The following is a 27,228-nucleotide window of genomic DNA, read 5'->3' on the forward strand; positions in this document are numbered from 1 at the left end:
GACAGAGATCTGGGACTTCCCCCAACAATCCCAAATCAGAAGGGCGAGGAGGTCGAGAACATTGTGTTTCTCCCTCTTTCCTAGAAGCTACAGAAACGACTACTAGGGAGAGAGGGAGGCAGCATGACGAATGACTCCATGAAGTCAGCACCTGCAACAGCACAGGAAGGCAGGGGCTCCCAGGCAACGTGTTCAGGTGAAAAGCTGCCCAGGGCCCTTCGCAGGCTCACAGGACACCGCGCACTGCCACGCAAGACATTCTGGTCTCTAACGCCAGGGACCTCCGCACACCGCCTCCTGGTCTCTAACACCAGCGCTCTTGCCACGCTCGGAGGACACCGCACACCACCGCGCACAGCCTCCTGGTCTCTAACACCAGAGCTCTTCCGATGCTTGGAGGACACCGCACACCACCGCGCACCGCCTCCTGGTCTCTAACACCAGAGTCCTTCCCACGCTCGGAGGACACCGCACACCACCGCGCACAGCCTCCTGGTCTCTAACACCAGCGCTCTTGCCACGCTCGGAGGACACCGCACACCACCGCGCACAGCCTCCTGGTCTCTAACACCAGAGCTCTTCCGATGCTTGGAGGACACCGCACACCACCGCGCACCGCCTCCTGGTCTCTAACACCAGAGTCCTTCCCACGCTCGGAGGACACCGCACACCACCGCGCACAGCCTTCTGGTCTGTAACTCCAGGGCTCTTCCCACGCTCGGAGGACACCGCACACCACCGCGCACTGCCTCCTGGTCTCTTAACACCAGAGCTCTTCCCAGGCTCGGAGGACACCGCGCACCACCGCGCATCGCCTCCTGGTCTGTAACTCCAGGGCTCTTCCCACGCTCGGAGGACACCGCACACCACCGCGCACAGTCTCCTGGTCTCTAACACCAGCGCTCTTGCCACACTCGGAGGACACCGCACACCACCGCGCACAGTCTCCTGGTCTCTAACACCAGAGCTCTTCCCACGCTCGGAGGACACCGCACACCACCGCACACCGCCTCCTGGTCTCTTAACACCAGAGCTCTTCCCACGCTCGGAGGACACCGCACACCACCGCGCACTGCCTCCTGGTCTCTAACACCAGAGCTCTTCCCACGCTCGGACACGGCGCACCACCGCGCACCACCGCGCATCGCCTCCTGGTCTGTAACTCCAGGGCTCTTCCCACGCTCGGAGGACACCGCACACCACCGCGCACCGCCTCCTGGTCTCTAACACCAGAGCCCTTCCCACGCTCGGAGGACAGCGCACACCACCGCACACCGCCTCCTGGTCTCTAATGCCAGAGCTCTTCCCACGCTCGGACACGGCGCACCACCGCGCACCACCGCGCATCGCCTCCTGGTCTGTAACTCCAGGGCTCTTCGCATGCTCGGAGGACACCGCGCACCACCGCGCACAGTCTCCTGGTCTCTAACACCAGCGCTCTTGCCATGCTCGGAGGACACCGCACACCACCGCGCACCGCCTCCTGGTCTCTAACACCAGAGCTCTTCCCACGCTCGGAGGACACCGCACACCACCGCGCACCGCCTCGTGGTCTGTAACTCCAGGGCTCTTCCCACGCTCGGAGGACACCGTGCACCACCGCACACCGCCTCCTGGTCTCTAATGCCAGGGTTCTTCCCACGCTCGGACACCGCGCACCACCGCGCACCACCGCGCATCGCCTCCTGGTCTGTAACTCCAGGGCTCTTCGCATGCTCGGAGGACACCGCGCACCACCGCGCACAGCCTCCTGGTCTATAACTCCAGCGCTCTTCCGACGCTCGGAGGACACTGCGCACCACCGCGCACAGCCTCCTGGTCTGTAACTCCAGCGCTCTTCCCCCGCTCGGAGGACACCGCGCACCACCGCGCACCGCCTCCTGGTCTGTAACTCCAGGGCTCTTCCCACGCTTGGAGGACACCGCGCACCACCGCGCACCGCCTCCTGGTCTGTAACTCCAGCGCTCTTCCCACGCTCGGAGGACACCGCGCACCACCGCGCACCGCCTCCTGGTCTGTAACTCCAGGGCTCTTCCCACGCTCGGAGGACACCGCGCACCACCGCGCACCGCTTCCTGGTCTGTAACTCCAGGGCTCTTCCCACGCTCGGAGGACACCGCACACCACCACGCACAGTCTCCTGGTCTCTAACACCAGAGCTCTTTCCACGCTCGGAGGACACCGCACACCACCGCGCACAGCCTCCTGGTCTCTAACACCAGAGCTCTTTCCACGCTCGGAGGACACCGCACACCACCGCGCACCGCCTCCTGGTCTCTTAACACCAGAGCTCTTCCCACGCTCGGAGGACACCGCACACCACCCGGCACAGCCTCCTGGTCTCTAACACCAGCGCTCTTGCCACGCTCGGAGGACACCGCACACCACCGCGCACAGCCTCCTGGTCTCTAACACCAGAACTCTTCCCACGCTCGGAGGACACCGCACACCACCGCGCACCGCCTCCTGGTCTCTTAACACCAGAGCTCTTCCCACGCTCGGAGGACACTGCACACCACCGCGCACAGTCTCCTGGTCTCTAACACCAGCGCTCTTGCCACGCTCGGAGGACACCGCACACCACCGCGCACCGCCTCCTGGTCTCTAACACCAGAGCTCTTCCCACGCTCGGAGGACACCGCACACCACCGCGCACCGCCTCCTGGTCTCTTAACACCAGCGCTCTTGCCACGCTCAGAGGACACCGCACACCACCGCGCACCGCCTCCTGGTCTCTAACACCAGCGCTCTTCCCACGCTCGGAGGACACCGCACACCACCGCGCACAGTCTCCTGGTCTCTAACACCAGCGCTCTTGCCACGCTCGGAGGACACCGCACACCACCGCGCACCGCCTCCTGGTCTCTAACACCAGAGCTCTTCCCACGCTCGGAGGACACCGCACACCACCGCGCACCGCCTCTTGGTCTGTAACTCCAGGGCTCTTCCCACGCTCGGGGGACACCGTGCACCACCGCACACCACCTCCTGGTCTCTAATGCCAGGGTTCTTCCCACGCTCGGACACCGCGCACCACCGCGCACCACCGCGCATCGCCTCCTGGTCTGTAACTCCAGGGCTCTTCGCATGCTCGGAGGACACCGCGCACCACCGCGCACAGCCTCCTGGTCTATAACTCCAGCGCTCTTCCCACGCTCGGAGGACACCGCGCACCACCGCGCACAGCCTCCTGGTCTATAACTCCAGCGCTCTTCCCACGCTCGGAGGACACCGCGCACCACCGCGCACCGCCTCCTGGTCTGTAACTCCAGGGCTCTTCCCACGCTCGGAGGACACCGCACACCACCGCGCACCGCCTCCTGGTCTGTAACTCCAGCGCTCTTCCCACGCTCGGAGGACACCGCGCACCACCGCGCACAGCCTCCTGGTCTGGGGCACCACATCCTAGTCTCTGCCCACGGCATCCTCATCTCTAACCTCATTTTTCAATTCAAGAAGAAATGGCTGATTCTAGGCTGGGAAAGGCATGCACAATGAGCCTGGAGAAGCATTTGGTAGCCCTGTGCAAGTAAAAGTGCTCAGGCCGAGCACGGTGGCTCACATCTGTAATCCCAGCACTTTGGGAGGCCGAGACGGGCAGATTACGAGGTCAGGAGTTCGAGACCAGCCTGACCAACATGGGGAAACCCTGTCTCTAATAAAAACACAAAATTAGCCAGATGTGGTGGCACGGCCTGTAATCCCAGCTACCTGGGAGGCTCAGACAGGAGAATTGCTTGAATCCAGGAGGCAGAGGTTGCAGTGAGAGGAGATCCCACCACTGCACTCCAGCCTGGGCAACAGAGCAAAACTCCATCTCAAAAGAAAAAAAGAAAACAAAACGCAACACTAACAAGAAAACACCTACAATGAAGAGGGAATGGAGGGAATGTCAAGGGGCATAGGAGCCAACTAACAAGCTGCCGACGGCCAAAGCTGGAAGGATGTGAGCCCGGAATGAAGCAGCACTGGATTCTAACTCAAAGTGTAAAATAAATCTCCATGAGCACGTGCTGATGTAAACAGATGAGTGAATAAATTTGTAAATGGGAAAGAAGAGACAAGCCTCCCAGGCAGACTAACAGAAGTATCCGAGCCGCTCCGCCCTCGAGGAGGCAGCACACAACTCCCTACTCCCTACCCGGGCGGACAACAGGCACAGCAGCTTCCTTCCAAAAGCGCAGGACGCAAGGGGGAGAAGAGTAATCTGACAGGGGAAAATGCGCAACAGCCTCAGCCGGGTGATCTGCTGACGGTGCTGGCCTGGACAGGATGTGACGAGAAGGGCTTCACCTCTGTGGCCTTCCTCCCCAAAACCCGTGACCCCAGTCTCTTCAGGAGGCAAATCCCAACAGAGGCACACCCTACAAAACACCTGACCCCGTGCACCTCAAAAAGTCGCCAAAAACGATGAAGCGTGAGAAACAGTCACAATCAGAGGAGCCCAGGGAGGCTTGGCAACAGAGCGTCTGTGGACCCACAGACGTGTAAAACACACAGAGGGTCCCGCAAAGAGCAGTGTGCTGATAAACTCTAGAATTTGGGGGAAAGGAAAATAATCTGCAGAGACACAAATTAACACTAACTCAAGAAATTCTACAGTTATCAAAGTTCTATATTTATTAAAATAATTGAATTCATGATTAAAAATCTAGGCTTCACTGGCAAATTCTATCACATTTTTTAAAAGAAATAAAAGTAAACTGACAGAAACATTTTCAGAACGCAGACAATGAGGGGCAGCTTCCCAGCTCCGTTCCTGAGGTCAGCAAACAAAACAAAACAAAGACATGGCAAAAAAAACCAACAACGACAGGCTAACATGTCCCACAGACACAGGCACAGACACAAAAGCGCTTAATTAAATATTAGAAAACTGATCAATTAATATATCAAAACCATAATACACCTAGATCAAGTCAGGTTTATTAGAACAGAAATGCGAGGTTCAGCTGGCATTCAAAATCTGCATAATTCACTTTAACAAAAGAATGAAGAAGGAATACCATACAATCATCTCAGGTAGACACATAAAAAGCATGTGAAAACTCAATGTCCATTCATTCATGTGAAAAACTCCCACGAAACAGAGAATAAAGGAAACTTCTTCAACCTGATAAAGAGCATCTAGGAAAAATATACTAGAAACATCATACTTAATGGTGAAAGGCCGGATGCTTTCACTCGAAGATCAGGAATAAGGCAAAAATATTTTTAAAAAGAACATATACTGAAATAAAGATCATGGCCAGCACAATAAAGAGAAGCTATAGAAATTCTATAGGAAGAAGTAAAACTCTATTTAAAGGTAACATAATCACATATATTTTAAAAAATCCTACAGAAAATCTACAACCATTTCATTTAGAAACAACACGGGATAAAGGGCAGTAAAGAAAAACCTGTTGTACTGCTCTATCCTTCCAATGAACAAATGGATACTGAAATTTAAAATACAGTAAATTTATGGTAGCATCTGTTAAGTACGAAGTACTCAGAGATTAATTTAACAAAATACGTACAGGAGCTGAACACTGAAAGCTGCATAACACTTTTAAGAGAAATTGAATTCCTGCATGAGACATACCATGTTCATGAATCAGAATATTCAATATTGTTAAGTTGGCAATTCCCTCAAACTGATCTACAGATTCAACACAATCCCAATCAATGAGTTATGAGTTATTCTAAAACTAGAGAAGTTCTGCAAATTATCAGAATGTACATAATCATTAAAACACTTAAATTTATGTTTAACATTAGTTTGGTTAAGACTGTTATCTCTGAACCATACGGTTATATTAACAATTCCCTAAGCTGCATGTATGTAGACTGTATGTTTTCTTTGGCTAGTACTCAGCCCTAGCATGTACAGAGTATCACAACTAGGTCACCAACAGAATACAGCTGTGCAAGGTCGGTATAGCCCAGTCAGGAAGAGAAATCACACATACACAGAATTAAATGAAAGCAACCAAAATTCAGTATTAAATAAGAAAAGAATTAAACAAAACCATCTTAGTTGAAACCAAATCATTTCTTCACAATTCTAGCAGCTCTCCCTTAACTCTGTCACACTGTAAAGCCTATGAAAGCTCTAATTTTGACTGAGAATGCCAATGACCCAAAACTGAAAACACTGGCTTACCCTGGCCAAGAGTTCTTGTGCTCACGTGCCAGAACAGAGATGCTCAGAATGAGGCCTACCACTACACACCACCACAACAGTCTTTCCAGGAATATCTATCAATATTTAAAATAAAAGACCCTCTAGGAAATAAAACAGAGAATCTGCAGCCAGCATACTAGAGGGAATTAACAGCATTCCTTAATCAAATATTTCAGTTCTCCACGAGTCAATAGCAGTTCTGAGGAAAAGAAAAATTTCCCTTTCATTAACTCTAACATGACACATCTCTAAAAGACACACTTTAAAAGAAATCACACTTTTAGCCAGGCACAGTGGCTCACACCTGTAATCCCAGCACTTTGGGAGGCCAAGGTGGGTGGATCACCTGAGGTCGGGAGTTCAAGACCAGCCTGACCAACATAGAGAAACCCGGTCTCTATTAAAAATACAAAATTAGCTGAGTGTGGTGGTGCATGCCCGTAATCCCAGCTACTCAGTAGGCTGAGGCAGGAGAATCGCTTGAACCCGGGAGGCAGAGGTTGCAATGAGCCGAGTTCGTGCCATTGCAATCCAGCCCAGGCAACAAGAGTGAAACTCGGTCACAAAAAAAAAAAAAAGAAAGAAATCACACTTTTTAAAAATTCCAAGAACCATTATTCTACAGAAGCCTATGGTTTATAATTGTAAAATTGTAGAAATATGCTGGTTCTTTTTAATTGTTTAATGTTTTTAAAGATAAAAATCTGACTTTAAAAAACAGATTTTAAAAATCTTTTTCAATTGAAATAAACTAAAATTAGTTTTTATTTTTATTTACTTATTTATTTATTTTTTGAGATGGAGTCTCGCTCTGTCACCCAGGCTGGAGTGTAGTGGAGCGATCTCGGCTCGTTGCAACCTCCACCTCCTGGGTTCTTGCAATTCTCCTGCCTCAGCCTCCCGAGTAGCTGGGACTACAGGCACACACCACCACGCCCGGCTAATTTTTTGTATTTTGGTAGAGATGGGGGTTTCACCATGTTGCCCAGGCTGGTCTCGAACTCCTGAGCTCGAGCAATCCGCCCGCCTCGGCCTCCCAAAGTGCTGGGATTACAGGCGTGAGCCACCGTGCCTGGCTAGTTTGTTTTTATTTTTAAAAATAATTTTTCTAATCAGTCAATATGTTCAGAAAACAAAGCCAAAAACCCTGGGCTCTGAGCTGTGGTCTGAGCTGCGGACTCCACAGGTGTGCTGGGCAAACAGATCCCTGCTGCCCGTCCTGTGTCCTGGATATGCACAGCCATGCGGGCTGGCATCCCGCAACGGGTAACATTCCATGCTCAGCTGCATCCTGACACCGCTGTCTGTCCAGCTTCTAAGTACAAACAAAAGGCTATTCACACTGACCTGTATAAACGTACCTGTGCGTGCCCTTGATCCCTGCAGGCCACGTGACATCATGCCTCAACTGCATTGTTCACACTAGCATTCAAAGGATGGGCCCACTGAACATAACATCTTTAAAGTTAAAACCTCAGGTTGCTACACCAAAATTACCATGGAGCAAAATCCAAACTGATGGCACACCTGCAGGAAGAAAATAAGTACCTATCTAAAAAAAAATTAAAAGGAAAAAAAAGCCGGGCACGGTGGCACGTGCCTGTAGTTCCAGCTACTTGGGAGGCTGAGGCGGGAGGATCACTTGATCCCAGGAGTTCTGGGCTGTAATGCGCTATGCCGATCGGGTGTCCGCGCTAAGTTTGGCATCAATATGGTGACCTCCCGGGAGCGGGGCACCATCAGGTTGCCTAAGGAGGGTTGAACCCGCCCAGGTCAGAAACGGAGCAGGTGAAAACTCCCGTGCTGATCAGTAGTGGGATGCACCTGTGAATAGCTGCACTCCAGCCTGGGCAACATACCGAGACCTCGTCTCTAAAAGAAATTTTTTTAATAAAAAAAGGGGAAAAAAACGTGAAAGACCATTTTTCTTGTCCCCAAGTCAATGACGACTGTTGGATGAAGCCCATCCAGGTGACTCACATTTTTATTACAATGATTCGACTTTAGCTTCAAAGAAAAAGGGCTTTATTTCTTTTTGTTTTTTTTTTCCTAAAGTTATTTGCTGTGCCCGCCCTTGAAGCTGGGCTGGCTCTGAGCAGATGTAGCCACTCTAAACAGAAGGGCAAGTGACACCACAGCGGGCAGCTTCTTGCCCTCTCTCCAGGGACCTTATTACAACTCAAAGTCCCTTAAGGTGTCTGCATCTGTGCTGAAAGATCACACCAATCCCATACAGCAAGGAGTGAGCCCCGGGAACGTCGGGCTATTTTAACAGCACAGGATTAGGATATAATACAATCTGTGACTTACACACTTCTGTTCTTCATTTTAAATATCTGAGGCCCAAAGTAAATAATTCACAGAAGCATCTTACTATTTGGAATGCGAACCAATTTTTCAGTTTTTCTGGAGACTTTTCCTTTTCCACATTCCACTGCCCACATTTTAGATACACAATTCTCAAACAACACTCCTATGTGTTTACAAATTAGTAACATTCTAATTTAAACACACCTTTTTTCATTAACAGACTGGGATTAAGTTCTTCTCCACCATTTCTTCCCTACAATTTTCTGTCAACAGCTTTCAACTGTTGGCAATTTGTATTTCTAATTTTCAGAATTTATATGGAAAGATACCTGGCCAGCATGGCAAAGCCCACCTCCATCAAAAAATACAAAAATTAGCTAGGCGTGGTAGTGTGCGCCTATAGTTCCAGCAACTAGGAAGGCTGAGGTGAGAGAATCGCTTGAACCAGGAGGCAGAGGTTGCAGTGAGCCGAGATTGCACCACTACACTCCAGCCTGGATGACAGAGTGAGGCTTCTGAAAAGAACTTATATGGGAAGAAATGCCAGTCTAACAATGACTCACTGCAGTCTCACCCTCCCAGGTTCAAGCAATCCTCCCACTTCGGCCTCCTAAGGGATTACAGATGGGTGCCACTGTGCCCAGCTAACTTTTTTATATTCTGTAGAGATGGAGGTCTCACTATGTTGCCCACGCTGGTCTGGAATTCCTGAGTTCTAGAGATCCTTCCACCTCAGCCTTCCAAAGTGCTGGAATTACAGGCATGAGCCACCTGGCCTACTTTAAAAGTCATTCAAAAATACTATATTTAAAACTTTCCTATGAAAGGAAATCATTCCACCAGGCGCAATGGCTCATGCCTGTAATCCCAGCATTTTGGGAGGCCAAGGCGGGCAGATCACCTAAGGTCAGGAGTTCAAGACCAGCCTTGCCAACATGGCAAAACCCCATCTCATCTAAAATTATAAAAATTAGCTGGGTATCGTGCTGCATACCTGTAATCCCAGCTACTCAGGAGGCTGAGGCAGAAGGGAATCAGTTGAGCCTGGGAGGCAGAGGTTGCAGTAAGCCAAGATCCCGCCACTGCACTCCAGCCTGGGTGACAGAGCAGAGTCTCAATTAAAAAAAAAAAAAAAAAAAATTCCAGCACTTTGGGAGGCCGAGGTGGGAGGATCATGAGGTCAAGAAATTGAGACCATCCTGGCCAACATGGTGAAACCTCGTCTGTACTAAAAAATACAAAAATTAGCTGGGCGTGGTGGCGTGCACCTGTAGTCCTAGCTACTTGGGAGGCTGAGGCAGGAGAATTGCTTGAACCTTGGAGGCAGAGGTTGCAGTGAGCTGAGATTGTAGCACTGCACTCCAGCCTGGAGCCTGGGAACAGAACAAGACTCTGTGTCAAAAAAAAAGAGGAAATCATTCCTCCATTTTCTTGTTGTTTTAAATAGGATATATTTTCAATAGGATTTTGAATAGAATATATTTTTATCCTATTTAAAACTATAAGAAAATGGAAGAAAAATTCTATTAATCTTAATTTTTACAGATAATGGTTTTATTAGCAATATTAATAAACCCCATGCTGATACAGGCTAAATATATTCTACAATAGGTTGATTTTGCCTTGCCAATACAATTCTTTCCAACCCGAAGATGTCACACATCTGGGTTAACTGGATTGTGCATCTGAATCACTATGAGACGACTTCCCTGTTCTTTCACTGCTTGTTGACGGACAGAGAAACAACCCCGGCAGGTCTGTGAATGATAACACTGCCCCCAGGAGAGGGAAGCATGGGAGTTTTCTGACCATGAGGCGCTCATGACACCATCCCAGCGGTCCTGCCATCGCTGAAGATAGCAGTAAGAGTGTGACTCCCTGTAGCCTGGAAACGCCTCTGCCAAGGCAAGCAGCTCTATCATCAGACAACCCAAAAATCAAAGGAACATGGCGCTGCAGTTAGGAGTTACAAGCTCAGCCTAAGTGGTGCCACCCTTCCCCGGGCAGCCCAGCATCTGTTTTCCCGAGCACAGACACTGTTACCCCGAGACAGCAGGGGGACCCCGGGCCGAAGCAGCCCCAGAGCAGCTTCAGGTCCTCTTCCTCTCATCCTCATTTTAAAGATGAGGAAACTAGAATCTCAGACGGAAATGAATGCATGACTTGGCCAAGGTCACCCCACAGCGTCCGCCAGGGCTACTGTGACAGCCCGAGGCCCAAGCTCCACCCTGAGCACACGGAATCCAAACAAGGCACCCTCAAGGCCAAGCCATGACGGAAACCACACTCCAGCTTTGCGTTCTTCATCGTCCACAGGACCTTCTCTCCCCAGCAGACATCGTAAGTTGTGGAATCTAATGACGGATTCTGTCCACACTTTTCCCAAGTGGTGACAATGACCTGTCCAGCACTAGCACAGCCTGACAAGTGATGGGGCGGCCGTCCTCAAGCATGCGAGGCCCTGTGGACAGGAGAGGCTCGTTCTTTGGTGTAGTTCCTTAGAACAATGGTTTTCAATGCAGGTACCCAGGGGTGCTTTGAGACCCCAGGGGGTATATTCGGTGGTCAGGATTAAGAGAGTACTGGAATTTGGCCGGCAGAGGTGAGGGAGGTTGCATCCCTCAGTGAGTAAGACAGTCTCGCCCAGCAAAACCTCTTCACACACAAAGCTTATGATGAACCAGAACTTCATGAGTGGAAAACATGCTTCTAACCCTCTGATCCCGGAATCGCACCCTATTCAACATTTACGCACTCAACATTTTTGCATGGTTTTACCATGACTTGAATTTTCCACGAATTCAACTATTACATAAGTCTAGGAAAAATTATACTTTGCTTTACTTGAAACTTCACTAGGAACTGCTCGCCATTCTGTAATATTCCATCACCAGCTGGGGTCTGAACTCATAGAGTCACACAGGTCAGTCTGCAGGGACCGCCCCTCCCCATCAGCAGGACGCAACACACCAGGTGGGACGTCCGGCTTTTTCGCGGCCGACCATCGCCGTGGTGAAGTGTGCTATCTTATTACACACTACTGCCACATTTACCCTCTGTAGCTGGGGCGGTCTATTAACTTTAAGTTATAAGTTACATTTTCGGGGTTTTTTTTGAGACATAAATGATATTTTCTAAACACTACATTTTAGAGTAAGAGGACATTACCAAAAAAACTATCCTAAAAAAAAGGCAGTGGGTCAGACAGCTGTGCACACCCGACCTGAGAGCCCCACAGCATCCCTGCAGAGGACACGGTCGACACACACCTGCTGGGAGGACACACGTGGGTGACACCAATGTGCAGGGTAAAGGCCCCATCTCAGAGGAATACAGACAATCCCCACCTCCTACCTGCCGAGATGCCAACTCCACCACTAGACCCGTGCACAGAGGACACAGTCGACACACACCTGCTGGGAGGACACACGTGAGTGACACCATTGTGCAGGGTAAAGGCCCCATCTCAGAGGAATACAGACGATCCCCACCTCCCACCTGCCGAGATGCCAACTCCACCACTAGACCCGTGCACAGAGGACACAGTCGACACACACCTGCTGGGAGGACACACGTGGGTGACACCATTGTGCAGGGTAAAGGCCCCATCTCAGAGGAATACAGACAATCCCCACCTCCCACCTGCTGAGATGCCAACTCCACCACTAGACCCATGCACAGAGGACACGGTCGACACACACCTGCTGGGAGGACACACGTGGGTGACATCACTGTGCAGGGTAAAGGCCCCATCTCAGAGGAACACAGACGATCCCCACCTCCTGCCTGTGAACTGAGATGCCAACTCCACCGCTAGCAGCAGAGCTCGGAGGAGGGCCAGGTAGCATTTCCAAAACCCCCGGCATGCCTAAGAGTTCAAAGAGGCACCACTGCTTCAGCCAGCATGGCAGCCATCATCTGGAGCTGACCCCAGACAAGCCAAGACAAGCTGCCACCTCGGTACTAGGGTATATTCATGAACATCCCAAACCCAGCCAGCCCAGGAGCCCCTGCTCTCCCTCCCCACACTCCCCGGGGAGGTCTACAAAGCCCCTAACCCAGCACCAGCCACCAGCACACACAGTCCTTCCAGGCTTGCCATGGCTCCCATTCCTCAGCGTCCACATGACCCCCAACCCCCCCGCCATCCCACCGTGCTCTCTCCTCACAGACACACCGGGCAGAAGGTTGCGGCTGGGCCGGGGAACCTGAAGAGAGCAGCTCTTAGTCAAAAGGCCCCTCATCAGGCACAAAGCCATGCCGTGTCCACTGCCTTAGGCAGGACTTCCTTCTGGCCAGATGTGGGGAAGGCTAGCGATGCCAGTGCCCAAGCTTCGGTGCAAGCTGCCAGCTGGAGCGTCTGACACGAAGCCTCGAATGAGCAGATGCCCAGGCAAGTCCGAGACTTTCTAAGACACTGTAAAGGTTCTATGAAAACAGCAGGTAAACTACCATACAGCTTCTAACATTAGACTCCACTTTTTAAAAATAAGCACAATAAAAACTGCAGACTTGAATGGAAAGTTTGATATATTCACGTGAAATGTATAAACACCACATACGAAGAAAAACAGATCTGAAGCCTGGCCAGGTAGAGAAGGAGAAAGGAAAGCGGCACATGTACATCTCCTAAGATGTGGTGGGTAAGTTCCAAAGAAAAGACGCATCGGTCTGGGGTAAGCGGAAAGGAAACCTGAGGTCGTCCCGGCGCAATGCCAGGTATTCGGGTTCAGTCTAACTAAAGTCAGCTTTACTGAGGAACTGCTGAGACTGTGAGGCAGACGCCTCGCATCTCCAGCCAACTAAGCAACTACACCGCAGGCCTGGACGAGGAGGTGACACGCTTCTCCCCAGGTGACCCGAAGGCCCCGGCGCCCGGGTCTGTTCTTACCATCGCACTTTGTTGCACGTCTGCGTTGCCCCGAGAGGGGAGCCGGCCACCATGGGCACCTGGATGGGGCTGTGCTGCTTGTTGGTGACCAGGTCCAGCTTTTCTTCTAAGGATTTACACGTGGCCTCCAGCGCCTGCAGCTTGGCCTCAATGCTGTCCAGCCGCAAGCAGATTGTCTGGTTGATGGAATACAGGAATGACTGAAAGTGGAGAAAGACCGACTTTAGAAAGGGTCTCCTGAACCGTGAGAAGACAATCCCAAGAAACACCGAACAGCGCTTTCCTGATTTAAACTCTATCTATTCGGACAGAACGATGCCCACAATGGAACTAGCTTGTTAGCTATGAGCCAGAAACAGCTGAGTAACAAGTTCACATGTCACATACGAGTCACATTTCCTGTTTAAAATGTGATGACTTAATCACTGTTTTACTTCTATGAGCAGTCGCAATTTTTAGTTACGCCCATATAATAAAAAAAAGTATGTAGCTTAATATGTTATTAATCAGTAAATTTACACATAGAACTAATCAAACCTTCTCAACAATAAAAACAGACTACACCTAACATCAAAACAGCATAAAAGCCACAGGCCATGCACATTCACATCACACCGGCTGCCTAATCTGAAGGTGACTGGACCCCGGTGGCCCTGACTCGGGGATTTGGTCAAGAGGCTCCGTGGGGCTCGAGCAGCAAGCATGCCACCTAGCGGTTAGCAGAGTCGGGCTCCACGTCTGACCTTTCCGGCTGAGTCTCCTCCGGATTCCTCACTCCAAGTAACCACAGTGAGCAGTGATATGCCGGACTCCAAACCCAAGAAACAGCAAACACACAAACCAGAAAGGGAAGAACTTCATTTCCCCAGCTGCCATCCCAGCCAGGAGCCACCACAAACACACATGGAAACGTCTTAATCACGTAGGAACTGCACTGTGCAAAAGAGACACCCTCCACCAGGTCTCACCAGCAGACAAAAGGACGCTCCTTCGTGTCTAGGGAGGGGTAGGCTGGGGAACACCTATCGTCCTGCTTAGTAGTCAGGAGGGCTAGTACCTGCCTTAAGAATCAATAGCTGAAAATAGCACAGAATTTGTGTTTCGTCTTTTCTCTCTCCTTTTCTGCCCATGATTTAGAGTGTGGGGCCCAAAGTGGAACCATCAGAAAGAAGGGGGAGGTAGGTTCAGGAGAGCAGGGGCGGCACACAGCAGCCACTGAGAGCTGGCCGTGGGGCCCGCAGCACGGGGGCGTGGGAGGCGGACCACAGTGGAGCTGCAACGGCTTCCCACTAACTGCAGCTGGCCTGCTGCACTGCTGACGGCCCGCTCTCCTTTCTGATCTCAAGGGAACCGGCAGAATATCAAGATTTCAATGCTAACATACATCATGTCGCTGGCATTGAAACCTGGTGCATAGTGGCAGGGACAGCACTGCAGGAAGGACAATCCACAGATCGCCCAGCAGCTCACCTTCGTCTCAGGTCACCACCTCTCCTGGTAAGGCTCAGCACAAGGGCGCCAGTATAGAAAGGAGCTAAAGAAACCAACTGAAATTCACCCTCCTTGACTGACTACTCTGTGCTGGAATGTGACACTGAAGTCGTGTGTGGGAGGGAAGGAGGCACGGCAGCAGGTGGACCCAAGCCCACGTGATGACGCTCAGTCAGCTTATCTACCAAGAAGGCAAGGTCCACGGCGTGACAGACATGCTCATCTTGAAAAGCAACAATCGCTGGCTGAATCCCTGAATGGCCACTGATAACCCCACTATTTTCAACAACCTGAAGGTATCAAACGTGTGGCTCTCGAATTCTTTAAGCAGTACGCCCACATTATTTTAATTCTGAGTTACAAATGACTCTGCCTGGGGTTTGGGTGAAAATCACTCTTATATGCTAATAAAACAACCTAGAGCCATGCACACAACTCCATCCACATGGCAGGATTCAACCGAGGGCCCAACCTCTTCTCAACAGTGGGCCAAGGGTGAAGGCACGGCCACTTCCAGGCCCACTTTACATATTTCTGTGCTGTGTGCAGTAAGTGTGCCTTCTGTGACAAAACCTCAACTGCATTTTACTTAGGGAATAAGGCAGTGTTTACTAACAGAGCCACGTTCTATCCATTGGTCGGAAACAGGCATTTTACTGCGAATGTATTTTACGTTTCTCATACACATTACACTGCTTCTCCTTGTTAACAAAACAAATTAAATATTACCAAAGAGACACCGTGTGTAAGTAGAGGAATTACATGAAAAGTCACTTTGGTTTTGTGTTGCTCTCACGGACTTCTCCCATGTGCTGATATTTACCTCTGTGACTCTGCAAACACCGGCACCAATCAAATTCAAAGATCCAAAAATAATTCACTGAGCAGTACCCAAGAACCCTCTAGTAAACTTCAGAACTTAGGTGACTCAAATGACAGGCACAGAGTCATTCATCACTGGCAGAAAATACAGCCAGAGTAAGTTCACTCTCCTGCCATCCAAAATGGGCCTGCGGGAGTGTGGGAAGATGCCTCATTCAGCAGCATCTCAAGGCTAACAATTCTTACTCTTCGTGCTCTTCAAGAGAAAAAATGGCTCACACTCTTCTGTAGTGGGCTGCCTGGTGACTCCCAAAAACGACATACCCACATCCTAACTCCAGAATGTAACCATGCGGCCTCGTTGGGAAAGGGTCTGTGCAGATGTAATTTAGCCAATGAGGTCAGCCCGGACTAGGGTGGCCCTTCAATCCAACAACAAGTCCTTTCTAGAGGAGAGAAAGGGAAACAGACACACGGGCGGCAGCCACATGAAGAGGGAGGCAGAGGCTGGGGCGAGCCCACAAGCTGAGGGAGGCCCACAGCCACCTGAAGCTGGAAGCAGCAGGAAGGATCCACCTTCTAGAACTTTTGGAGGGAGCAAGACCCTGCCCACACCTTGGTTTTGGATTTCTGGCCTCCAGAGCTGAGAGGCTCCACTTTTAAGCCGTCCTGTTTATGGTAATTTGTTACAGCAGCCCTAGAGTCTCCGACACACTGTACATCACAGAACAGAGTGAGGGCTTTACCTTTATAGAGGGATCCTGGCAATTGATTTCCAGTCGCTGGCGTTTCAAAGCAGGTTCGTCTTCATCTGTCACTACATGATTCTCCAAAACAACTGAAATCAGTGACAGAGAAAAAAATGTTTAACATCAAAAGTTTTACAGAATTATTTTAACATTAAGATAGTAAACAGCGCTGACGCCTTAAGGCTGAATGAGAAATAGCAGAATCTATTTCATTTTCTATCTGTAACTGCAAATAAGTAAACTTTAAAAAATTGACTGGGTTTAGGGAAAAGGACTGGAAGGGTCACAGACAAACAGAAACGTGGTTTGCCAAGATGAGGCAACTGTGGCCGATTTTGGTCTTTGATTTTGAGGTTATCTCTGACACTGTTTTTGTAGTCAGTTTTAGACAAGAGGAAGGTCAGGACCACACTGAGGCCGCCCCAAGCCAGGGCTGAGTTGCTTATCCTGTGGGAAGCCGTGAAGATCCCCTGATGCTTGCTGTATGATGGGGACAGCTGAACTTATTCTCAGTCAGGCAGAAAACAGAATAACTCCTTCATCCCCAGAAAAGCCCAGACACTGGGTAATTATTTTCCTAATGTGCCACTGAGTCAATCCTAGCCCCAAAACCACAGGCTTCTCACTCAGTGCTCTGTGGGGCTGCCCTGTTTGGTTTGATAAAACCCAATCAATAATGATTTCTTCCCAACTTTAAAATAAAATCTGTTGGCTACCTCGTTCCAAAATCAAAATCACTCTATCCGCAGGTCCAGAACTAAAAGGGGAGGAAGAAAAAACACTGAGTATCACATTGTCACAGGTGCTGATAATCAAAACAGTCTCAACCTTAATACACTAAGTGACAGAACCTTCCCCCTGCCCCCGTCCCTCCCAGGCGCAGCTGAGACCAGCTGCCCCCATCACACAGCAAGTGTTGGGATCTGCACGGCTTCCCACAGGATAAGCAACTCAGCCCCATCTCAGGGCGGCCACAGTGTGGTCCTGACCTCCTTCCTCTTGTCTAAAACTGACTACAAAAACAATGTCAGAGATAACCTCAAAATCAAAGACCAAAATCGGCCACAGTTCCCTCCTCTCGGCAAACCACGTTTCTGTTTGTCTGTGACCCTTCTAGTCCTTTTCCCTAGACCAGTCAATTTTTAAAAATTTACTTATTTGCAGTTACAGATAGAATTTTAAGGTCGATGGTTCTTGTTAAAGATTGCCGACTGTGCCATGGGTATTTTTTCTTCTCATTTTCTTGCCTGAAGTGAGTGTGAACTGTCTGGGGCACTCCCCCCAGCGCTCTCTACCCTGCACGCTCACACGCTGAGACAGACGACAGCACGCGTGTGGGAGGAGCGAGACCGTCCACCTCGTCAGCAGCCCTCCTCTCCACTGAGCACCAAGTACGGACTCTGGGTTCACGGTCATCGCTTTCGGTTTCTCTTTTTATTTTTTGAGAGATGAGGCCTCGCTCGCTACATCACCCAGGTTGGACTCAAGTTCCTGTACTCAAGGGATCCTCCCACTCAGCCTCCTGAGTACCTGGGACTCTCAGGTTAATAGCTTTAATTAAGTTTTTAACAGTAATGCCAGTTTGTGACTCCATTCTACAAAAATGAATGCCAGTATATGAGAATAGATATTATATACACGCCTACATATGAGCTTACTGTAACACTTCTGGTAGGAAAAAATCAGAAATCTGAATGCTGGCCCTTCAGCACATGCACACCTTGGCACACCACCTGCCTGCGTTCAAGGGCACCCACACCACAGCCAAGCAGGATGACCTCGCTGTGGCCAGATGACACCTGCCCACTCTGCCAGTACTGACTGTGTCCCAGCCCTTCCCACACCACCAACCTCCAGCCACCTCCACCAGGGAAATCAAACCACCTTCTGTCCAGCCCCACTCAAATGCCACCTTGTTCAGGAAGCCATTCCCAGAAGAGCCTCAACTCACACCTGTCTATACTGTGACACCAACAAGGTCACAGCACCCACCCCAGGGCAGACCACCCTCTCAGCACCTTATACACAGGCTGACCACAGATGTGGGTGAAGCACTCCTGCCCGGCATTCAGATTCTCCAGGTGCTGAAGGAGGGCTGGTGGGGGAAAGTCCAAGAGGAAGGCCAAGTGCACAGGTCTCTCTAGTCCCTGCCTCCACCTCAGCCAAAGCAACTCCCCGGACATGTTACACAGATTGACGTTCTGAAGAAGATCTTAACTGGAAAATAAAAAAGAGCGCCCATGCCTTTAAGCCTGTACACACTAGATGATTCATCTCAAAACTCTAAAACTTAAAAATGCTGAATCGTCCCATGGTTCTAACAGGAACCTCTCACAGGTCCTAGACAAAAGCAGTCAAATCTGCTCTACCCGGCGGGAAATTATCCAAAGCCAAAGACCACTGTCGACTCCCAAGCAGCACACAGCTTGCCAAGGGCTCTGCCTTCCGCCTGGCGAAGCCTGAGGCAGGAAGTGCATCAGCCATCTCCACTGAAGCCTTTGCAGATGAATTAAAACTCCATGCCTACAAGTGCCTGTGGCTAGTCAAAGGTTCTCAGGACCTCCATCAAAGGCTCTTTACTCTCAATGGAAACTGGTCATCAAACCAGGCCTGGAAGAAGACAGAGAGACCCTCCCACGAATTACTCTAACCTTCTAATTTGCCAAGGAGAAAACAAGTCCAGAAAGGTTAAGGGATTTCTCTGGGGTCAGAGAGCTAGTTCCATCATAACGGCAGATGAAAGTAATGACCCAGTAATGACCCCACAGGTAGTGGGACAGCAAGTGACATTTATTTTCTCCCTTGTACTTTGCTGCTTTTTGTATGTGTTTCTTTTTATAATTTTGCATGCATTATTTTTAGAATTAGACAAAAGAATTCCTTGTTCATTTTAAAGATATCACAATCAGGCCAGGCACAGTGGCTGTCGCCTGCAATCCCAGAGGCCACTGTGGGTAGATCACCTGAGGTCAGGAGTTCGAGACCAGCCTGGCCAACATGGCGAAACCCTGTCTCTACTGAAAATATAAAAATTAGCCAGGTGTGGTGGCGTGATGGCGCGGTGGCGCGCGCCTGTAACCCCAGCTACTTGGAAAGCTGAGGCAGGGGAATCACTTGAATGCAGGAGATGGAGAGGCTGCAGTGAGCTGAGATCGTGCCACTGCACTCCAGCCTGTCAACAGAGCAAGACTGTCTCAAATCAATCAATCAATCAATAAAGATATCACATCAATTGCAATGACAGGCCCGATGGAAGTCACAATTTTTACATTCTGACAGGCAGAGTAAGCACAAGCCAGTCAGTACACACTAAGTTAGAAGATCTCAGAAGTCTTTCTTTTAAATAAAAGTAAGGAAAAATTGGAAAGACATACACACCAACAATTTAAAAGCTGCTACAACCAGAAGTATCATGGAAACTTTTTTAATTTATTCTACTTTCTTGACTATCCTGCTAAATTTCATTAGATGTGCACTTTAGAGATGAGGAAAGTACTTTGAACCCACTATGGATGCAAATATTTGTGATACACCCAGGTATCTGTGGCTGTGCATGCCTTCTTCTGGGTCACAGAGAGCAGGTTTGTATCGGGGCAGGCCTCGGAGCTCTGCACACAGCAGGCTTTTAACAAATTCTTAAGAAATTGTAGTTCTCAGGCATTTAAGGAACAGAGATGGAACAACATCAAGATTAGAAGACAGAATTTATTGGGGAAGTAGGCTGTCAGAATTTTAATGGTCTGAAATCACTTACAATGTATATAATTGGAACACTTTTCTTTTATAAGATTACAGTGCATGTTTTCTAAAGAAACTGTCATTTGCCTTCTAAACTAGAAACAGGAATTTTAAAAATTATTATGTGCAGTGATCATGTGGAAAACTAACCCACAGCACTCCTGAAACGCTGCCTTCACATTCCCCCAGGACCACTCGCTTCATTCCCAAACTATTTCTATCACTCACCCCTTCCATACTACAGCTAGTCTCAGAGGTAGCTTCCTCCATTAACACAGCAAATAGATCATACCAACGGACATCAGACTTTCTCATAACGTTTCTGCGAATTCTCTCTTCTAGAGGAGTAACTGTCAGCATTTGGATTCTGACATTCCTGAGAGAATGAGCAGGCACCCGAAACGCTCAGTGACTTAACGGTGGCGGGCTGCTCACGTCAAACCTAACAGAACGATAAAACACGTACTGCTATATAGCGAAAAAAAAAAAGAATCTTTTGAAACAGTTAAGTATGGACAAAGTGTTCTCACAGATAAAGAGATGAAGTTCCTGAAATTTAGGGTTTCATTTCTCAAAGCTATCCTTAAAACAAACATTTTGTTATGATTTCAAAGTAGACATGTGCCTTTAACATCATTTTTTAAAATTATCAGCCTTAGCAAAGGTGTAGAAAAAACTTGTTCTCAAGTATTGTCAGTGGAAGAATAAATTAGTAAAACATTTCTGTTTTCTGGAAAACCTGTCAGTGTCTTATCAAAATTTTAAACATACACAGCAATTCTACTTCTGGGAACTTATCTATTTGCCAAGATATATATGCAAAGGTCTTCCCCACAGGGTTGTGCATAAAGGAAAAATCAGACAGACTCTGCCAGGAGCCCTGCGAAATGGAAGAGTCAACGGGGAGGGGCACCTGTGAGGTAATACTGTGGAGCTGTGAAAGAGAGCAGACTCACACACACAACACGTTAAGGCTCTGTGACGCTGCACACGGGATCACACACACAAACATGGTAAGGCTCCAGAATGCTGCACACAGGGGATCACACACAACACGGTAAGACTCCACGACACTGCACATGGGATCACACACACATACAACATGGTAAGGTTCCAAAACGCTGCACACAGGGGATCACACACAACATGGTAAGGCTCCATGACGCTGCACACGGGATCACACACAACATGGTAAGGTTCCAGAATGCTGCACACGGGATCACACACAACATGGTAAGGCTCCATGACGCTGCACACGGGATCACACACAACATGGTAAGGCTCCATGATGCTGCACACGGGATCACACACAACATGGTAAGGCTCCATGATGCTGCACACGGGATCACACACAACATGGTAAGGTTCCAGAATGCTGCACATGGGATCACACACAACATGGTAAGGCTCCATGATGCTGCACACGGGATCCCACACAACATGGTAAGGCTCCATGATGCTGCACACAGGGGATCACAACACAGAAGGCTCCATTATGCTGCACACAGGGACAGGGCAGGGGGGATGGTATAGAACACACACACACACCCCCGAGGGGCGGAAGCAGGGGTGGCCCTTGAGACAAAGTGCTGCAGGGCCCCCTCCAGAAGGGACGGGGGCTGAGGCTGCAGAGGAAAGGGAAGGGAGGGGCTGACAGTGTTCTCATCTCTAGGATTCCAATTTTTCATAAATGGCATGCATTACTTTGTTTTCTGCTTAATTAAAAGAAAAGAAAAAAATCGTGCAAGTTTTGGTTTTTCAAGAATAAAGAGAATAATATTTCACCTACTGTCCCACAGCTCTGTACCTGGGTGGTCAGGGCTCAGGTCTTCCACTGCGATCTGAACCACATCCGCCAGGTCGTGTTCCGACATCATCCAGAGAGCAGGAGAGGGGCCGGTCAACACCCAAGAGTTCAACTCCCAGTGGGGCCGGCTTCTGGTCACCTACGGAACAGAAGCAGAGGAAGAGGAGAGGACATTAACCACCATGACGCGTGGAATGATGAAAACCACGAGTCGCGCAGGTGTATGCAAGAGACCGTAAATGTCTGCAGATTTTCACATGCAGGGTTCTTCTTGCCTCAAACCACCAAAAGGTTAGTTTCTTTGAAAATTAACAAATCATTGAAAACACCATCTGCTGCCTCTTTCCTTAACCACTGGATGAGCCGCCCAGGGCCTCTCCATTCCCAGTGCATCCCTCATGCCCTTCCAAAGTCGCCTTCCCAACACTGGCTGGCACGCGTCCTCCCTGAGCCCAAGTCTCCAGTGGGACCTGACTGCCTACAGTAAGTGTCCTGTTGCTTCCTGCTCCGTGGGGCCTCAGCCCTGCTACACTCACCACACCCCAGAAAGCAGCAGCACACCACTGGTCTCCATGGTGGTAGGCCATCCTCCTCCCCAGTCTCTCCCAGCTGCACACTTCCATCTAGACTCCGTTTCTGCTACCCTACAGGCCAGGTGGAGTGGCAGAACCTCTGTTCTGCTTTCTTTCTGCTCTCGGACTCTGTCCTGAACCCGAGCGGCAACCTCCTACCATGACCAAGGGGGAACCATCTGTCCTGTCCACAACTATGCTACCAGGGCGGGGCCGTCCCTGAGCCCGCACGGTGTCTGAAACACAGTCAGGGGCTTTCCTCCAGCTCCTGTGACACTCCGATTAGGCCTCAAGGGAACTTATTTTCCAAAATAAAAATGAGGCAGCATCACTCAAACTATGGTCTATGAACACACAGGTCCAAACACAGTACTGCAAAATAGCATGTCCTAGAAATCAGGAATGAATGTGACCATAATATTTTTGATCACACTACACTTTAATTATGGATACATAAACAGTATGAAATAAACTGTCTGCCTGAACTACACTACACAGTTCTTGAGGGCAGAAACCTTGCGCCCAGCTCTGTACAGCACAGCTCCTTTCACCAGGAAGGGTCCATTTACTGTCCATAATCACGACCCCCACAGCAGAAGGAAAAGTGGGATTTTCAGGTCACATGGTTTCAACTCTGAGTCTACTCACAACTTCTGCTAATGGATAAGCCCCAATAGGAATCAAATTAAATGAGCAGGCCTCACACGTCCCGAAATCCTACAAATACTGCAGTTCCTCCTCTCCCTTGTCTAGACTTACGTTTCACCGCTGAAACGGCAACAGCTCTGGAATTTCTTGGAGATAACAATGAAGGAACCAAGCATTGTCCTAAATCTTATTGTTATAGAGTAAAGGATATATTTTCCATAAATGTGTGATCACATGTATAATCAATAAAACAGCAAAGGCACCTTGTAAGTTTATACAAGATTAGATGAACTGAGAGAACATCAAGTAACTGTCCTTAATGAAAAAGAGAGCTGAGGACAAAACTGGACAGGGAAACACAAAACCTCAGAGGGACCAGCGCTGAACCTCTAAAAAGTCCCGCTCAGGAAAGATGGAAAGAGACAGACGTTTAATCTCCCGGAATCCTCCTGTAAGGGTTCTTAGGTTCTTGCCGAGTTTAAAAAGAAGAAACTGAGGCCAGCACAAGAAGATCCAATGTGAATTTATTTGGCTTCCGGGCGAGGTTCTGCAGTCCGACAGGAGGGGCCGGAGAAGTCACACGCACTCCTCTCAGACGTGGGGTTTTATAGGGAGTGGAGGCGTTTGATTGGTTGTGCCCAAGGTGAGTGGGGCCCGGATGGGACAAAATACTATCGGGTAGGTCCTGGCGGGGCTTCTTTTCTGGGCTCCTGGTGGGGTGGGGGGTGTGTCCGAGCTCCCGGTGAGGGGGTGGGGTGTGTCCGAGCTCCCGGCGAGGGTGGGGGGGGTGTCCGAGCTCCCGGCGAGGGTGGGGGGGGTGTCCGAGCTCCCGGCGAGGGGGGGGGGTGTCCGAGCTCCCGGCGAGGGTGGGGGGGGGTGTCCGAGCTCCCGGCGAGGGGGTGGGGGGGGTGTCCGAGCTCCCGGCGAGGGGGTGGGGGGGTGTCCGAGCTCCCCGCGAGGGAGGGGGTGTGTCCGAGCTCCCGGCGAGGGAGGGGGGGGTGTCCGAGCTCCCGGCGAGGGGGTGGGGGGGTGTCCGAGCTCCCGGCGTAAGCGACCGGCCTTACACCTCCCATACAGACACACAGAGCTCCAACGATAGCAAAGCCAAAATCCAGGCCAACACTGACAACAGAACGAGGCGACAGGATAGTCCTCAAGAACCCCAAACACCAGCAGACGCTGGAAGCCACAAGCTCAGCAGGGCACACAGGGATAGGACGGAGGAGGCAGAGGGAAGCAGGAGCCGGGCCAGAGCAGCAGCTGCCGGACCCACCAGGAGACCCACACAGGGGCCTGCAGGGCTAACCCAGAGGCCAGAGTGTTCTGGACCCCAAGACCTCTCAAAACACATTGTCCAAAGCTCCCTTTTAGGCCAAATGCATTAAAAAGAAATGGCCTGGAATTGAACACAAAATGTGTGGGGCATGGAAACTGGAGACAAAGGAGCATGGAAGCTAATTAAAGGTGGGAGGGAGAAGAGAGCCCAGAGAGCTCAGAAAATAAGCTGCTGCACTCTTAAGACTTCCTAAAAACAACACAGGAAAGGGCCCCAAAACACTGACATTAGAGAAATGATTCTAAATCAAGCCTCCCGTCTGAACATTCAGAAAAGCCAGTCATAGAAAAATGAGCCACAAAAAGTACTAAGGCCAAACATCACACAAAAATAAGTTTTAAAAAGAGTAAGAAGCAAAATAGCTTCGGCAGACAATGAAAGCATTCTAGAAACATACAATCCCCAAAAAGATGAAAACTAAAAACAGCTATATCCCAATATTTCAAAACAAACTGAAATATGTTGAACACGTAATATACCATTAACCATAAACTAGCATTAGAAAAACTTAGAAACAAGGTGCTAGAACTGAGAATATACCAGAAACAAAAGAAAAATAACTTCAGAATTAAGACTAAACTAGAAGAAACTTAGAACAAATAAACACAATAGTGCCTCTAGAAAAACAAAGTGAGAAAAATTTCAAGAAAAAGAAAGAGATGAAAAAAACCTCAAGAAAAAGCAGCACGTAAGACAAGAAGACCCAACATATGTATGACAGTCACGCTAAAGATGAAAACTGGCCAGGCACAGTGGCTCACACCAGGAATCTCAAAACTTCGGGAGGCTGAGGCAGGAGGATCACTTGAGGTCGGCAGTTCAAGATCAGCTTGGGCAATGTACCAAGAACCTGTCTCTACAAAATATTTTAAAAATTAACTAGGTACAGTGGCACAGACCTGTAGTCCCTGCTACTCAGGAGGCTGAGGCAGGAAAACCATCTGAGCCTGGGAGTTCAAGGTTGCAGCGGGCTACACTCCACCCTGGGCAACAGAGCGAGACGCTGTCTCGAAAAAAGATGAAAACTAAAGCAATGAAATGGAATAATAAAAACTGTAATCCAAGAAAACTCCAGAAAGCAGGAGGGAGGGTGCTTGAAACTACTCATTAAAGGGTTACACCACAACCCAGGGGGAAAAAACTAGAACCACCAACACCAAAACACAGCCCAATAAAAACATTACCTAAAGAAAAATTCCTTTAGCCACCCAAGCAAGAGACTAGGTGACTCGGCAGGGCACAGTGGCTCACGCCTGTAATACCAGCAGTTTGGGAGGCCGAGGCGGGTGGATCACGAGGTCAGGAGTTTGAGACCAGCCTGACCCAACATGGTGAAACCCCATCTCTAAAATATACACATACATATATATATACACACACACGTATATATATGTATATGTATGTGTATATATATATATACTTAGAATTTTCTTTTTAATTTTTAAAAAAGACTAGGTGACTTATAATGGAAAGAAAATTAGATTATCAAATTCCAACAGAAAAAGAGATAAACATATTTAAGATACACAAGAAAAGAAATGTGAGCCAAGAATTTTATATCCAAACGAAATTACTTTCAAGTATAAAGGCAGTAGACTTTCTTCAACATCCAGTCCTCAGAGAACAACAGTATTTCCAAAATCCCCTCCTGAAGGCACTGGCAACAAACGAGCTTCAGAAAACCGAACCACATCGGGATGAGCGGCTGGTGAGGAATGCTCTATCTCCACGCAGGAGGAGAGAAGGAGCAGTGTGCAAGGCTACGCGCTGAACGCAGACACAATGTGAATTCGTGAAACTGGGAGGGACTGTGAGTACATATGAAAAACAAAAGTCAGAACTTTCAAAAACAAAAAGACATGCTACAGTGTTCAGTGGCCGTGAGGAGCGGGAGTGGCAGAGTTCTTTCGGAACCATCTCCAAGATCAAACAAACAACATATGTTACCACGTTCATTCAGCGGCCACAGGGAGTAGGAGAGGTTTTTTGTGTGCTTCGTTTCCTTTTAGGACGGCCTGTCGCTCTGTTGCCCAGGCTGCAGTGCAGTGGCGATGATCTCGGCTCACTGCAACCTCCACCTCCCGGGTTCAAGCAGCTCTCCAGCCTCAGTCTCCCGAGGAGCTGTGATTACAGGTGCCCACCAGCATGGCCAGCTAATTTTGTATTTTAGTAGAGACAGGGTTTCACTATGTCAGCCAGGCTGGTCTCAAATTCCTGACCTCAAGTGATCCACCCACCTTGGCCTCCCAAAATGCTGGGATTACAGGCGTGAGCCGCCGTGCCCAGCCAGTAGAGTTCTTTCTGAGAACGCCTTGCCTTGTGTGCAATTCTGTCATCCCTGATGTCCTTGTTAACAAGGAAAAGCAGACAGAGGAAGTCAAGCAAACACCGTGAAGTCACGGATTTGAATTGAAAATATAAACTCAGCTGGGTGTGGTGGCTCACGCTTGTAATCCCAGCACTTGGGGAGGCCGAGGCAGGCAGATCATCAGAGGTCAGGAGCTCAAAACCTCATCTCTACTAAAAATAAAAAATTAGCCAGGCGTGGTGCCACATGCCTGTAATCCCAGCTACTTGGGAGGCTGAGGCAGAGGATCACCTCAACCTGGGAGGTGGAGGTTGCGGTGAGCCAAGATCGCTCCATTGCACTCCAGCCTGTGCAACAAGAGCAAAAATTCATCAAGAAAGAAAGAAA

General features: G+C 49.3%; 1 protein-coding gene across 1 annotated transcript in view; it reads right to left on the reverse strand.

Annotated features, from left to right (window-relative positions):
• BANP (BTG3 associated nuclear protein) overlaps nucleotides 1-27,228 on the reverse strand; it is a 143,188-nt gene that overhangs the window by 93,852 nt on the left and 22,108 nt on the right. Inside the window, exons 2-4 of the mRNA XM_064369916.1 lie at nucleotides 21,960-22,116; nucleotides 16,430-16,521; nucleotides 13,371-13,570 (exon numbers count right to left, since the gene is read on the reverse strand). Coding sequence (XP_064225986.1) covers nucleotides 13,371-13,570; nucleotides 16,430-16,521; nucleotides 21,960-22,116 — 449 coding nt within the window. The remainder of the gene's footprint in view (nucleotides 1-13,370; nucleotides 13,571-16,429; nucleotides 16,522-21,959; nucleotides 22,117-27,228) is intronic.

The sequence above is a fragment of the Aotus nancymaae genome, unplaced genomic scaffold (assembly GCF_030222135.1).
Source record: "Aotus nancymaae isolate 86718 unplaced genomic scaffold, 86718_ANA_hifiasm-v0.15.2.pri h1tg000095l, whole genome shotgun sequence".
NCBI lineage: Eukaryota > Metazoa > Chordata > Mammalia > Primates > Aotidae > Aotus > Aotus nancymaae.